The sequence below is a fragment of the Atractosteus spatula genome, chromosome 13 (genome assembly GCF_055471065.1).
Source record: "Atractosteus spatula isolate fAtrSpa1 chromosome 13, fAtrSpa1.hap1, whole genome shotgun sequence".
Classification (NCBI taxonomy): domain Eukaryota; kingdom Metazoa; phylum Chordata; class Actinopteri; order Semionotiformes; family Lepisosteidae; genus Atractosteus; species Atractosteus spatula.
The window spans coordinates 1504872-1519585 of record NC_142718.1 but is presented as its reverse complement, the minus strand read 5'-3'; the positions used below and the strand labels follow the sequence as shown (position 1 = coordinate 1519585).

Sequence of the window (14714 nt, the reverse complement as noted above, 5' to 3'; positions counted from 1 at the left end):
GACATCATCGCTGTTGTGGATGTTGCTGCTCGGAGGGGAGAACAGGGCGAGAGGGGGAGACAGAGAGAGGCGCTCGGCTCTTCGCACGCAGGGACTCGCAGCAGCGGCGGAGCGCCTTTGGGGCATGAGAGCCGCCAGAATCCGCTCCCATCCAGCGCTGCCCACGGCCCAGTCCGACTGACAACCGCCGGATCAGCACCGCCGCGGCGCCCGCTACCGGAATAACCCACCATCGGGTGAGGGGCCGGCCGGGGAGCCCGCAGAAACCCGGGCGGAAAGGCGCCGGGGGGGAGGAGGTGTTCGTGTTTGGGTCGGGGAGTCGGCGGCACCGGACCCGGGGTGCGGGGAGAGACGGGGACGCTGAGCTGGAGCGGGGGGGGTGACAGCGTCCCGGAGCCGAAGGGCGCGGCTGCAGACCCCCCGTCTGCTGCCCCGGGCGCTGTTCTGCGGGAGAGGAAGCTGTCCGAGCGGGGGACGGCGAGCCGAGCCGAGCCGGGCCGGGTCTGCACGGCGAGGGCGCAGGGTTGAGGCGGGTGGAGCGGATAGCGCAGCCTTTTAAACCGGTGCGCACGGCCGCAGCCGCGGGTTCGAGCCCAGGGAGCCCGGTCCTTCCTCCTGCGGCCGCCGGAGCCCCTGTGATGGTGTTATTCCGACAGGACCGGGGAGTACCCACCCTCCTCCTCCTCCTCCTCCTTCCCCTCCTCCTTCCCCCAGCACAAACAGAACCAGTGATTTCCTCCCTCGCTCGTCTCTAGTTGCCAGTCGGCGATATCGACGCCAAGCTAGAAAAGAGGGGTGAAGGGAAGAGGGAAAAAAAAAACCCGACCAAAACAAAACCGCGTCAGCTCGCCGTGCGGGAACACGGGCGCCGCTGTCACGGACACTCGTCCGTCCGGAAGCTCGGCGGTCCGGCCCGGCTATTGTGTGCCCGAGCCCCCGCGCTGCGTCGTCACGGCCCTGGAGAGACAGATGCCCCTCTGCTGTTGACAGCCGTACCGGAGGTTTGTAGTGGGGAAGGGGAGAGAGAGAGAGAGAGAGGGAGGGGGAGGAGAGACATTGTAGCCGGAGCCTTGCGCCGGCCTGGTGGAGGAGTACGTGTTGGTTACAATTCACGGCCTCCGGGAAGAAAGGGAAACGGGTCTTTCTGTCAGCGTTTATTCTGGCGTCTGCTTCCCTGCCGGCCTGCCTGCGTGTCTCTTTTGCTCGGCGTTATTCTCGGGAGCCGGGATCCCCCGTAGACAACGACAACGACAACAACAAAAAAAATAAACCCCACCATCTCCGACAGGCGCTCCAGCCCGGATCGGAAGTCGACTGCGCTCGCTGTTCGGGAGATCAGTGTTTAATCTCGGCAGGGCTGGCCTGGTTTTATACGACGAGCCGGCGGAACGACCACAACAACAAAAAAAGGTTTTTATTGGGGGGGGGGGGTTTGGTTCGTTATCTCCGGCGGTGCGGAGACGGGGCTCCGTGTAGGTTCGTAATGGCTCAGGCGTTACAAAGAGGCCGAGGCGGAAATAACTGTCCGGTAGCGACATGGCTGTCGCCGTTACCGGCGCGTTTCCCGTCGTTCGCGGCTCCGGTGAAGGAGGCGGCGGGCTGCGGTCATGGGTAGTCCTGTTCAAAACCGTTGTTTCTCGGGGTCCGCCGCGCAAATGCACTTTCTCCGCCGGCGCAGTCCGGTCGGGAGCGGTGTCATGACGCTCCTGTCGATAAGTCGTCGTTGTTCGCCGCGGTTTTGTTTTATTCGCGTGTCGGGGACTGTGAGAAGGTGAGGCCCCCGGCTTCACGGTCTGGCCGGGTCTTCCCGGAAAGCGACCGGGAAAGCAGGAGGTGGCGGGGTGGGGGGGGAGACGCCTTTGTGTGGCGACTCCAGTCCGGCCGCCGGCCCGTGTCGCCGATCCCCTTTCCAGAGGACCCGGAGGGGGGCAGGGGGAGGGGGTTCCTAATTGTATTAGCAGAGAAGACGGCCCTGATAGGGAGCGGACCGTCGCAGTGGACCGTTGTTACCGTGTTTTTTTGGGGGGAGTGGGTGTCTGTGACCGGAAGCGCCGTGCTCGCGGCCGGCAGGGCTCCTGGCGCCCCGGTCCAGTCCGGCTTCGGAACAGCGGTTCCTGGACGGCCCGGCCTCTGGCCCCTCTGTGTCAGGGAGGGGTTAATGGAGCAAGAGGGGTCCCCGGTCGCCTCTAAAACGGCTTTGAACGCCTCCTCCTGTGGCCGGCGGTCCGGTTCTCTAACCTCAAACACCTGCTGGTTTGGGGCTCTCCTGGACCGGCGCTGGTCCTGTTCTGACCCGCCCGTACGCCTGGCTATCCCTCCTGGCTGGGTTTTTGTTCCAAACTGGGGGTCGTGCTGTGTTGCTGGGCATGTCCGAGATCTCGCGGACGCCAAGCACGTCCGGTCCTGTCCTGTCCTGTCCTGTCCTGTCCTGTCCTGTCCGCTCTGGCCCGGTCCTCTCTCTCTCTCTCCGTGTGCCCGGTGTAGGGCCTGACGTCGACGCTCGCCCGGACAGGTCTTTCTGGAGCGAGGTGTGTATGCTGCCCCGGCCGTGTTCCGGAGCTCCCGGTCTCTCCCTCCTCCGGATCCCCCCCTGCAGCTCTTCCCACCGTCCGGTCGCTGCAGCAGCTCGGCGCTCCGCGCGTCTCGTTGGCGGGCGGGATCACGGCCTCCGGGTGATGACCTCGTCTTCCCTGGCTCACCTCCGCACCTCCGCTCCCCCCAGTCTGGGCGCCCTCAGTCCTGGGGGTCCGGTCTGCGAGGGGCCAGCGGGAGTGAAGGGAACGGGCCGGGTCCCAGCCCGGCACCCCTCGGATCGCCCGGTTCCGACGCCCCCGCAGCAGCTGAGCTGGGGGGGGGCAGTGTGGTAGATAACCGAGAGACGGGCGGTAGGTCCTCAGCCCTGAGCTGAACGCATGTCTTGGCCAACCTGTCACGAGTGATTCGGGGTGACCTCGGAGAAGTGCCAGGCCCGGAGACCCCAGTGATCTGAGGGTCTGGGGTGACTGGGAGCTCGGGCATCTGCGGAGGAGACTGTCTGTCTCCATGCTCTTGGGTCAAGCCGGTACTGGGTACCTGGGTTTGGGACGTCCCTGTTTGTTATGGGGCTCCCCAGGTTCAGGCTCAGAGGTTCCTGGGGTGTTACTGTGTCGTCCCTGTTGGTTTTGGGGTTCCCCGGGTCCGGGCTCAGAGGTCGTGGGTCAAACTGGTACCCGGGGTGTTACTGTGTGTCCTGTTTTGGGATGTCCCTGTTGGTTTTGGGGCTCAGAGGTTCCTGGGGTGTTGCTAACTGTGTGTCGTCCCTGTCCCCCCCAGCGAGTCCGCGGAGCCCGAGGATGGAGCTGCGCGTGGGGAACAAGTACCGCCTGGGCCGGAAGATTGGCAGCGGCTCCTTCGGGGACATCTACCTGGGTAGGTCAGAGGTCAGAGGTCACGGCCGGGCCCGCCCTTCCTCTTCCTGTCCTGCTGCACAGGGTCAGGGGGTTTGTGGGGGGGGCTCTTGTTAAGAGATAGTTCCCAATAAAACTGCAGTCGCTCTCCGGGTTTAAATGTAAAGGAAATCCTGGTCTGTCGTCGGTGAAGGTTTTAAAAGAACCCCTGCCTGTTTTTCACTCTGGGACGCTGCTGCTGCTGCTGCTGCTGATGGAGGCGGCCCGAGTGGCTGTAAACCGAGCCTGTTTTCGGGGGGGTTGGTGGGCCAGACAGCCGTAGCAACAGCCATATTTACACTGGACTGTGCTGCCGAGACGGGGAGAGACAGACTTCATCAAGCTCAGCCAAGACGTGTGCAGAACACTTCCTCGAGTCTTCACGCCCGCGGCTCAGAGAGGGGTTTTCAAGAGAGGTTTCCAGGGGCTCCGAACTCCTGCTCTCGTTGGGAAGAGAGGCACACGGCCTGGGGGCACAGCAGGAGGCTGGGGTGCAGGAATAGCTTGGGAAGGGACCCCCTTCACGGCAGTCTTCAGACGAGGCACAGGGAGCCAGTGCGGGGACTTTAGCACAGGGGTTATGTATTTGCCAGAGTGGGAACCCCAAGGTGGAGGGAAATGCAGGGTGCAGGGCAGGACACACTGTGAGGGGATCCCAGTTCCTCGAAGGGCTCACACACACAAACCCCAATCAGCCTGGACTGCATGCCTTTGGAAGGTGGGAGACCCTCTTTGACAGAGCATGCAAACTCCACAGGGAAGGGGTCCCAGCCGGGAGGCCTGTGGCACCCAGCTTGCCTTCAGTCAGTCAGCCTCTCTCCATCGCTGTGTTTCAGGCGCCAACATTGCCACAGGGGAGGAGGTGGCCATCAAGCTGGAGTGTGTGAAGACCAAGCACCCCCAGCTCCACATCGAGAGCAAGTTTTACAAGATGATGCAGGGAGGAGGTGAGCTGGACAGGGGTGACCTGTCTCACCCAGTGTGTCTGTATTAACCCCTCTCTCTCAGTGCAGTGTTCATGTACTGGAGTGTCCAGTCAGTCAGTGTGTCTGTATTAACCCCTCTCTCTCAGTGCAGTGTTCATGTACTGGAGTGTCCAGTCAGTGTGTCTGTATGAACCCCTCTCTCTCTCAGTGCAGTGTTCATGTACTGGAGTGTCCAGTCAGTCAGTGTGTCTGTATGAACCCCTCTCTCTCTCAGTGCAGTGTTCATGTACTGGAGTGTCCAGTCAGTGTGTCTGTATTAACCCCTCTCTCTCAGTGCAGTGTTAATGTACTGGAGTGTCCAGTCAGTGTGTCTGTATTAACCCCTCTCTCTCTCAGTGCAGTGTTAATGTACTGGAGTGTCCAGTCAGTGTGTCTGTATGAACCCCTCTCTCTCTCAGTGCAGTGTTAATGTACTGGAGTGTCCAGTCAGTGTGTCTGTATGAACCCCTCTCTCTCTCAGTGCAGTGTTCATGTACTGGAGTGTCCAGTCAGTGTGTCTGTATGAACCCCTCTCTCTCTCAGTGCAGTGTTAATGTACTGGAGTGTCCAGTCAGTCAGTGTGTGTGTATGAACCCCTCTCTCTCTCAGTGCAGTGTTCATGTACTGGAGTGTCCAGTCAGTGTGTACTAACCCTGTGTCTCTCTCTCAGTGGGGATTCCCTCTATCAAGTGGTGTGGTGCGGAGGGGGATTACAATGTGATGGTGATGGAGCTGCTGGGCCCCAGCCTGGAAGATCTCTTCAACTTCTGCTCCCGGAAGTTCAGCCTGAAGACTGTGCTGCTGCTGGCTGACCAGATGGTACCTCTACCCCTTCACTCGCTTACCCGTTTGTTCACTCGCTCATCTAGCGCTTGCTCACGCTTGCTGACTCGCTCCTTCCCCCGTTCCCTCGCACGCCGATTCTCTTGCACTCTTACACACTGTCCTGCCTCCTCCCTACCCTGTCCCCTCGCACGCTCCCATTCTCTTGAATGCCTATTCCCTTGCACACTCATTTATTTGCCTACCTTCTCCTTTCCCACCCCCTCGCGTACATGCACGCTTACTCCTTCCTCTGTTCCCTCGCACACTCATTCCCTTGCACGCTTATTCACCGTCTTGCCTTCTCCTTTCCTCTGTTCCCTCGCACACTCATTCCCTTGCACACTTATTCACCGTCTTGCCTTCTCCTTTCCTCTGTTCCCTCGCACACTCATTCTCTTGCACGCTTATGTGCTTGCACACTCGCTCCTTTCCCTGTTCCCTTGCACACTGATTATCTTGCACTTATTTACTTGCACGCTCGTTCACTTGGCTCCCTTCTCCCTTCCCCGTCCCCACGCACGCTTGTTCACTTGTACGCTTGCTCCTTGCGGACTTGTTCTCTTGCACACTTGTTCGCTCTCCTGCCTCCATCTTTCCTCCTCCCCTCGCACACTCGGTCCCTTGCTTGCTGATTCACTGGCCGGCTTTTACATATCCTGGGCTGTTACTGACTCGCTCCCTCCTCCATTGTCTCTCCGTTCCCCCCCCTCTGCTTCCTCCTGCGTCTCTCCCCTCTTCCTCCTGCGGATCCTAACCCGTGTCCCTCACTCCCCCCTGCACCCCTCCCCCCCCCCCCCCCCCCAGATCAGCCGTATAGAGTACATCCACTCCAAGAACTTCATCCACCGGGACGTCAAGCCGGACAACTTCCTGATGGGGCTGGGGAAGAAGGGGAACCTTGTGTACATCATCGACTTCGGCCTGGCGAAGAAGTACCGCGACGCCCGCACGCACCAGCACATCCCCTACCGCGAGAACAAGAACCTGACGGGCACCGCCCGCTACGCCTCCATCAACACCCACCTGGGCATCGGTGCGCGCGTTGGCTAGTGTTTTACCCGCTCTGCTGCATGCTTGGGGCGGGGGGGGGTGGGCATGTTGGGAAGACACGCCCACCTGGAGGAGGGGAACATGGGATTGACACGCCCACTCGAGGGGGAGGGATGTTGCGGCTGGACACGCCCACTCGAGGGGGAGGGATGTTGCGGCTGGACACGCCCACTCGAGGGGGAGGGATGTTGCGGCTGGACACGCCCACTCGGGGTGGTGGTGAGTGGGCACAGTGGCCATAGGGACTCGCTATGTGGATAAGGGCGAAAGGGGGATCAAGCTCTGATCAGAGGGTGTCATCGAGGCGAGCCTGCAGGGGGAAGTCAAGGAAGTCCCACCCTGCCTGGGCTCCGGTCCTCACTCCCCGCCCCCCTCCCCTCTCTCTCTGACAGAGCAGTCTCGGCGTGACGACCTGGAGTCCCTGGGCTACGTGCTGATGTACTTCAACCTGGGCTCCCTGCCCTGGCAGGGCCTGAAGGCCGCCACCAAGCGGCAGAAGTACGAGCGCATCAGTGAGAAGAAGATGTCCACGCCCATCGAGGTGTTGTGCAAAGGATATCCCTGTGAGTCCCTGTCCCGCGCATTGTCCCTTCCCGTCCCCCTGGCCTGTGACTGTCCCGTCCTGCCCACTGTCCTGTCCCGTCCCGTCCCCCTGGCCTGTGACTGTCCCGTCCTGCCCATGATCCTGTCCCCCTGGCCTGTGACTGTCCCGTCCTGCTCACGGTCCTGTCCCCCTGGCCTGTGACTGTCCTCTCCTGCCCATGATCCTGTCCCCCTGGCCTGTGACTGTCCCGTCCTGCCCACGGTCCTGTCCCCCTGGCCTGTGACTGTCCCGTCCTGCCCATGATCCTGTCCCCCTGGCCTGTGACTGTCCCGTCCTGCTCACGGTCCTGTCCTCCTGGCCTGTGACTGTCCCGTCCTGCCCATGATCCTGTCCCCCTGGCCTGTGACTGTCCTCTCCTGCACACGGTTCTGTCCCCCTGCCCCGCATGCTGTCCTGTCCTGTCCCTCTGCCCTGTGACTGTCCCGTCCCGCCCCTGGCCTGTGACTGTCCCGTCCTGCCCATGATCCTGTCCCCCTGGCCTGTGACTGTCCCGTCCTGCTCACGGTCCTGTCCCCCTGGCCTGTGACTGTCCCGTCCTGCCCACGGTCCTGTCCCCCTGGCCTGTGACTGTCCTCTCCTGCCCATGATCCTGTCCCCCTGGCCTGTGACTGTCCCGTCCTGCCCACGGTCCAGTCCCCCTGGCCTGTGACTGTCCCGTCCTGCCCATGATCCTGTCCCCCTGGCCTGTGACTGTCCCGTCCTGCCCATGATCCTGTCCCCCTGGCCTGTGACTGTCCTCTCCTGCACACGGTTCTGTCCCCCTGCCCCGCATGCTGTCCCGTCCTGTCCCTCTGCCCTGTGACTGTCCCGTCCCGCCCACTGTCCTGTCCCGTCCCGTCCCCCTGGCCTGTGACTGTCCCGTCCTGCCCATGATTCTGTCCCCCTGGCCTGTGACTGTCCTCTCCTGCACACGGTTCTGTCCCCCTGCCCCGCATGCTGTCCTGTCCTGTCCCTCTGCCCTGTGACTGTCCCGTCCCGCACACTGTCCTGTCCCGTCCCGTCCCCCTGGCCTGTGACTGTCCCGTCCTGCCCATGATCCTGTCCCCCTGGCCTGTGACTGTCCTCTCCTGCACATGGTTCTGTCCCCCTGCCCCGCATGCTGTCCCGTCCTGTCCCTCTGCCCTGTGACTGTCCCGTCCCGCCCACTGTCCTGTCCCGTCCCGTCCCCCTGGCCTGTGACTGTCCCGTCCTGCTCACGGTCCTGTCCCCCTGGCCTGTGACTGTCCCGTCCTGCACGCGGTCCTGTCCCCCTGCCCTGCATGCTGTGCTGTCCTGTCCTGTCCCTCTGCCCTGTGACTGTCCCGTCCCGCACACTGTCCTGTCCCGTCCCGTCCCCCTGGCCTGTGACTGTCCCGTCCTGCTCACGGTCCTGTCCCCCTGGCCTGTGACTGTCCCGTCCTGCACGCGGTCCTGTCCCCCTGCCCTGCATGCTGTGCTGTCCTGTCCTGTCCCTCTGCCCTGTGACTGTCCCGTCCCGCACACTGTCCTGTCCCGTCCCGTCCCCCTGGCCTGTGACTGTCCTCTCCTGCACACGGTTCTGTCCCCCTGCCCCGCATGCTGTCCTGTCCTGTCCCTCTGCCCTGTGACTGTCCCGTCCCGCCCACTGTCCTGTCCTGTCCCGTCCCCCTGGCCTGTGACTGTCCCGTCCTGCCCATGATCCTGTCCCCCTGGCCTGTGACTGTCCCGTCCTGCCCATGATCCTGTCCCCCTGGCCTGTGACTGTCCCGTCCTGCTCACGGTCCTGTCCTCCTGGCCTGTGACTGTCCTCTCCTGCACACGGTTCTGTCCCCCTGCCCCGCATGCTGTCCCGTCCTGTCCCTCTGCCCTGTGACTGTCCCGTCCCGCCCACTGTCCTGTCCTGTCCCGTCCCGTCCCCCTGGCCTGTGACTGTCCCGTCCTGCACGCGGTCCTGTGACGGTCCCATCCTGCGCCCCGTCTCTCTCTCTCTCTCACCCCGTCTCCCTCTCTCTGTAGCGGAGTTCTCCACCTATCTGAACTTCTGTCGCTCCCTGCGGTTTGACGACAAGCCCGACTACTCGTACCTGCGCCAGCTCTTCAGGAACCTGTTCCACCGGCAGGGCTTCTCCTACGACTACGTCTTCGACTGGAACATGCTCAAATTCGTGAGTCCGCGCCGGTCCCCCCACCTCCCCGATCCCCCGGCGCCGGGCTCCGGGACGCCCTCGTTAACCCCTCTCTCCCCCGGGCAGGGCGCGGGGCGGACGGCGGAGGACGGAGAGAGGGAGCGCAGGGAGGAGCGGGACGAGAGGATAGGGGCGCCTCGCGGGTCGGCGGCCCGGGCCCTGCCGCCGGGGCCCGCCGCCCCAGCCCCCAACCGGGTCAGGAACGGGCCGGAACCAGCCATATCCACCCCCGCCTCCCGCATCCAGCAGGCCGGTGAGGGCCGGGGGGGGGCACGAGAGCGGGGGGGCACGAGAGCGGGGGGGCTCTGCAGGCGTGCATGCTTCATCGACAGCTTTTAAAAATGGCTGCCTCTCCTCGTCGCTCCCGAGAGGGTTTCCGCCGAGCTCCCAGCCCGTCACTCCTTCGCACGCAGAAGACAGAGCGTGGCTTTAAAAAAAAACGTCCTGGTTCGTCAGAGCTCGTTCCCTCTGCGATCCAGCCGCCTCGGGTTCGAGCCTGGGCCAGGCCACTCCCGGGTGGGGTTGACGGGCCTGGGTGCGCTCTCTTGGCGGTGACAGACTTTACTGGGCGCCTGCGGGTTTTGCGGTTGGTACTCGGGCCTCTGCAGCAGATACGGGAAGACAGCCGGTCTTCTGTGTGCGTTGCTGACTGTGCGTCTGTCTCCTAGGCAACACGTCGCCGCGGGCGATTTCGCGGGCAGAGCGGGAGAGGAAGGTGAGCATGCGGCTACACCGCGGGGCGCCGGCCAACGTCTCCTCCTCCGACCTGACAGCCAGACAGGAGGCCTCGCGCATCTCCACGTCACAGGTACCTGCGCTGCGGACTTGCTGCCTGGTTCACTGCGCGTTACTGGGACTCGCTGCCTGAGCGACTGTACTGCTCTTACTGGGACTGGTCCACAGACTCGCTCCCCGAGCAACTGTACTGCTCTTACTGGGACTGGTCCTCAGACTCGCTCCCCGAGTGACTGTACTGCTCTTACTGGGACTGGTCCTCAGACTCGCTGCCTCAGTGACTGCACTGCTCTTACTGGGACTGGAGCGCGGACTGGCTGCCCGAGCGACTGTACTGCTCTTACTGGGACTGGTCCACAGACTCGCTCCCCGAGCGACTGTACTGCTCTTACTGGGACTGGTCCTCAGACTCGCTCCCTGAGCGACTGTACTGCTCTTACTGGGACTGGTCCTCAGTCTCGCTCCCCGAGCGACTGTACTGCTCTTACTGGGACTGGTCCTCAGACTCGCTGCCTCAGTGACTGCACTGCTCTTACTGGTACTGGAGTGCGGACTGGCTGCCCGAGCGATTGCACTGGTGTATTGGGACTGGAGCGTGGACTCGCTGCCTGAGCGACTGCACTGCTCTTACTGGGACTGGAGCGTGGACTCGCTGCCTGAGCGACTGCACTGCTCTTACTGGTACTGGAGTGCGGACTGGCTGCCCGAGCGACTGCACTGCTCTTACTGGGACTGGTCCTCAGACTCGCTCCCCGAGCGACTGCACTGCTCTTACTGGGACTGGTCCTCAGACTCGCTGCCTGAGCGACTGCACTGCTCTTACTGGTACTGGAGTGCGGACTGGCTGCCCGAGCGACTGCACTGCTCTTACTGGGACTGGTCCTCAGACTTGCTGCCTCAGTGACTGCACTGCTCTTACTGGGACTGGAGCGCGGACTGGCTGCCTGAGCGACTGCACTGCTCTTACTGGGACTGGAGCGTGGACTCGCTGTCTGAGCGACTGCACTGCTCTTACTGGGACTGGTCCTCAGACTCGCTGCCTCAGCGACTGCACTGCTCTTACTGGTACTGGAGTGCGGACTGGCTGCCTGAGCGACTGCACTGCTCTTACTGGTACTGGAGTGCGGACTGGCTGCCCGAGCGACTGCACTGCTCTTACTGGGACTAGAGTTTCCCTTCCTCTCCTGCTCTCCAGGTCAGCATGCCGTTTGAGCACATGGGGAAGTGAGCCCTGCCCCCGGCCAGCCAGACCCGCGGGAAACCGGCAGGTGAGGTTCCCAGCATGCACTCCCACAGCCCAGTGTTCATGTACTTTCACAGGCCAGGATGCCGACCTGTGGCCATCTCTGGCCAGTGTCGCTGTCCCCTGTCCAGTGAGCCCTGTGTCCCCATCAGTGCCCCCTGTACAGTGAGCCCTGTGCTCCCATTAGTGTCCAGTGTCTCTCGTTGTCCCCTGTCCAGCGAGCCCTGTGCCCGTCAGTGTCCAGTGTCTCTCGTTGTCCCCTGTCCAGCGAGCCCTGTGCCCGTCAGTGTCCAGTGTCTCTCGTTGTCCCCTGTCCAGCGAGCCCAGTGCCCGTCAGTGTCCAGTGTCTCTCGTTGAGCCCTGTGCCCATCAGTGTCCAGTGTCTCTCGTTGTCCCCTGTCCAGGGAGCCCTGTGCCCATCAGTGTCCAGTGTCTCTTGTTGTCCCCTGTCCAGCGAGCCCAGTGCCTGTCAGTGTCCAGTCTTTTCTTTTCCTTCCAGTATGGGCTAGAGCTTGACCTGTTCCTTAGCAGCCTGTGTGTGGACGCGGCTCCCTGCTCGAGCTGCGGCGGTAACCGCGTCCCGCCTGTGCCTTTGTCTTGCAGTGCTGTGGCCGTGGTGTGGACCTCAAGGGATTATCCCCTGTTTTTGTTTCGTATTTAAAAAAAACTTTTGCCAAGAGGACAAGGAAGTGGAAGGGAAGGCCGCTGCTCCCATGCCAAGGGGGCGAGGAGACCGGGGTTACCCCCGCGCCCCTCCGTCTCGTGCTCACAACAACCCCCCCAGAACACCCCGTTTCCATGGTGACTGGACCCCCACCCCACCCCCGCCCATCTTCATTCCATCTGCTGCAGTCTTGGGGGTGCCGGGAGGGGGGCTCAGTCCACACCACCAAGTAGGTTCCTTCTGCTCGTGCTCGTAGTGGGACGGTTCACGGACACTTCAGGGAAAACTCGGGACATGTCTGTGCTAGTCTCCGTGTGTGTGTGTGTGTGTGTGTGTGTATACTCATGGGCACGTTTAGAAACGTTTCGAAGTTATCGTGACGTCCCTGAAGCATCACATCTTTTCAACACGCGTGTGTTTATTTTTTATTGCCTTCACCTTTTCCGTGGCGCAGGGGCAGGGGGCAAGAGGTCAGCCGCTCGTGCGTGCCGAGGGCGAGGCGGGGAGAGAGCCAGTGAGAGCCGGGCGCTGGGCGCTGGGACGGGAGGTGTTGGCGCACTTATTTGTAGCGTCAGTCCGCTGAGGAGGTGGCACATCAGGGAGGGCAGGGTGGAGATGGCGAGGTGGAGAGGGGGTGGCAGGGAGGGCAGGGTGGAGAGGGGGTGGCAGAGAGGGCAGGGTGGAGAGGGCGAGGTGGAGAGGGGGTGGCAGAGAGGGCAGGGTGGAGATGGCGAGGTGGAGAGGGGGTGGCAGAGAGGGCAGGGTGGAGATGGCGAGGTGGAGAGGGGGTGGCAGGGTGGAGAGGGCAGGGCAGAGGTGGAGATGGCGCGTCGATGAAGCCCTGCCCCCTCTCCCCTCCTCAGAGGGACGTCTGACCGCCAGACATGATGGCTTTTTGCAGAGCAGGTGACGTAGGAAGTTTACTGGGGCGGGCGGCAGTCCGGGGGCCGACAGAGGGGAAGATTGTAGACTGGCAGAGACCGGCAGTGCAGCCCAGCGGGCAGGACCTCACTGGCTCCTCTCCCCTCCTCTCCTCTCCACCCCTGCTGCCCCACGGGAGGGAGAGGGGGCACTGCTACGTGAAGCTTCTGATCAAGATGTCTGTTTTTTTTTTACACACACACACGTTTATATACACGATGACCAGACGGCTTGCCGTTAGAATATCGGACTCGCTCTGCCAAGAGATGAGGTTCTGATCCAAAAGGGTGGAACGTACCATTTCCGGGCCGGGATGTTCCGATGAGAATTGCTATTCTAATGATCGTGATTGTTATTATTGACTTTATAATTTAAATATTTTTTTTGGCGGGGGGGGTGGGACGGGGTGTGGGGGCTTAGGGGAGTGAAGGGGTGGAATGGAATTTTTTTACGTCACTGTAAATATTTTTTTTCTCCTCTGTGTCAAAGCCAAACTGTGGACGGCCGTTCTAAGGTGTCGTGTAGGAAGAGCTCGCGGGGGGGGGCTCTGACCCCAGTGGGGGGGGCAGCTCGTTCCCCTTGTGGAGGTGGTTACACTGCTGTCTGGGTCGTGACGTGGGGGCGCTGCGGTTTCTCGGCAGGCGGTGGGAGACCGAGGGTAAGATGGCTCCTGCCTGGCAGCGCGCGGGCGATGAGATCTGTACCCTTGTGCTGCTCGTGATCCGGGTCACCGATCCTGCTGTTCTCGGGTCCCGCCACTCGTGTGTGTGTGTGGGGGGGTCACTCCTCCCCTGCACCTCCCTTGCCCTTTGACCTTGTCCATTGTCCGCTGTCGGCGCCCACACGGCGGTCAGGTGAGCCGGATTGCCGGCCGGCATGGCTGCTCTCCCACGGCGTGCAGCACCCCCGGCACTGGGCTCCTCCGGGAGCAGCGGCTCCTCCCTGCCGGCGGACTCCGGGAGCGCGTGGCGGTTCTCGGTGGGGAGTTACGGCTCGGTTGCCGGTGAGCTGAGGGGAGGCCGCCCGGGACCTGGACGGACCCCGTCTTCGCTCCTCCATCTTTACCGTGGGGGCTGGTTCGCAGTCTGGGATTTCTGTGCCCTTCCTGCTGGTGTTATCCCAGTGCTCTGCCCTGAGGGTACTGGTCCCTGTCTCTCAGCCCTGGGGCTGCTCCCACTTCCTGCCCCGTGTTTCAGTTGACCAGACGTTTTAAATTGACTTTAACCCACTGTGCTGACAAGCTGCCCCTGGTTTTTCCCCCATGATATCTTACCCCTCCTCTGATCTCTGTAATTTTCATTCATTAAGAGTAGATTTCTGATTCCTCACTGGGAGTTCGATTGGTCCCTATGTAACATCCCTAAAAAAAAGATGTCTCGTGTGCAATCTTATAATAATAGCGACCGTGCGGACCGGATCTTGCTCGGATTTTGAGCTGATCTGGTGCGGTGCTGTCGTCGCTGGTGTGCAGTGCCCTCTGGGAGTTTTCTGCGTTCGCTCCGCAGTGCATCCTGCCCGTTTATACTGGTCATCACACCCTCAGTGTGGGAGAGGGGTGGGTGGGTGTGTCCTAGGGACCTGATGGGCGTGTCCTGGGTGGGTTGGCGGGGCCATATTTGGCAACCTTTTCGCTCTTGAAGCACTGGAATACATCTGCTTGTTTTCCAGCATCCCTATCCAAGTGCAAAGGCGCTTTCTGATCCTAAATGTCCCCTTTAACAGAGCTTTGGAAATACCTGCTGAGACTCAGCAATGACGGATTTTATCCCTTAATTTTACTCCCCCTTCTCCGATACTGCAGCTGTCCGGGAATCAGGCAGTTCTTCTGATGTCGTGGGCTGGGCGTCGTTTTACTCTTTTTAACGATGGTTGGTTTTTAGTGACCCAGTGGCAGTGTAACTCTCCTCCTGTGTGTGTGGGAGGGGGGGGATCAGGCACACTTTCTGTATTGTGTAATGAGATCTTGTACAGTTCTTTAACACTTTATTTACAACAGTATTTGTGTATATTTTATGAAGTAATAAAAATACAGACACGTCACTCCTGTGTGGGTTGGAGTCTTTCTGTTCCATCTCTCTGTTGTTGTGTGAAGGTGCGGTCTCCTACTGCTGTAGATGTTCACTCCTTGTCTGGGCTTG

At 61.5% G+C, this 14714-nt stretch overlaps 1 protein-coding gene across 6 annotated transcripts; it reads left to right on the top strand.

Annotated features, from left to right (window-relative positions):
* The first annotated feature begins 17 nt into the window (after window positions 1–17).
* On the top strand, window positions 18–14616 carry csnk1e (casein kinase 1, epsilon). 6 transcript variants are annotated; one of them, XR_016093923.1, is made up of 12 exons: window positions 18–236; window positions 3313–3408; window positions 4262–4372; window positions 5061–5209; window positions 6020–6248; window positions 6658–6828; window positions 8844–8992; window positions 9080–9266; window positions 9682–9821; window positions 10944–11016; window positions 11595–12278; window positions 12391–14616. XR_016093923.1 is itself a non-coding variant. In XM_088930880.1 (12 exons), exons 3-11 carry the CDS (start codon window positions 3333–3335, stop codon window positions 10974–10976), a joined length of 1245 nt encoding a protein of 414 aa, XP_088787006.1. In that variant the 5' UTR covers window positions 744–1001; window positions 1289–1410; window positions 3313–3332; the 3' UTR covers window positions 10977–11016; window positions 11595–12315. The 6 variants fall into 6 exon arrangements, 4 of the variants coding, with proteins under 4 accessions (XP_088787003.1, XP_088787006.1, XP_088787004.1 ...); XR_016093922.1 differs by having other exon boundaries at window positions 12349–14616; XM_088930880.1 differs by lacking the exons at window positions 18–236; window positions 12391–14616 and adding exons at window positions 744–1001; window positions 1289–1410 and having other exon boundaries at window positions 11595–12315.
* The last annotated feature ends 98 nt before the right edge of the window (window positions 14617–14714 follow it).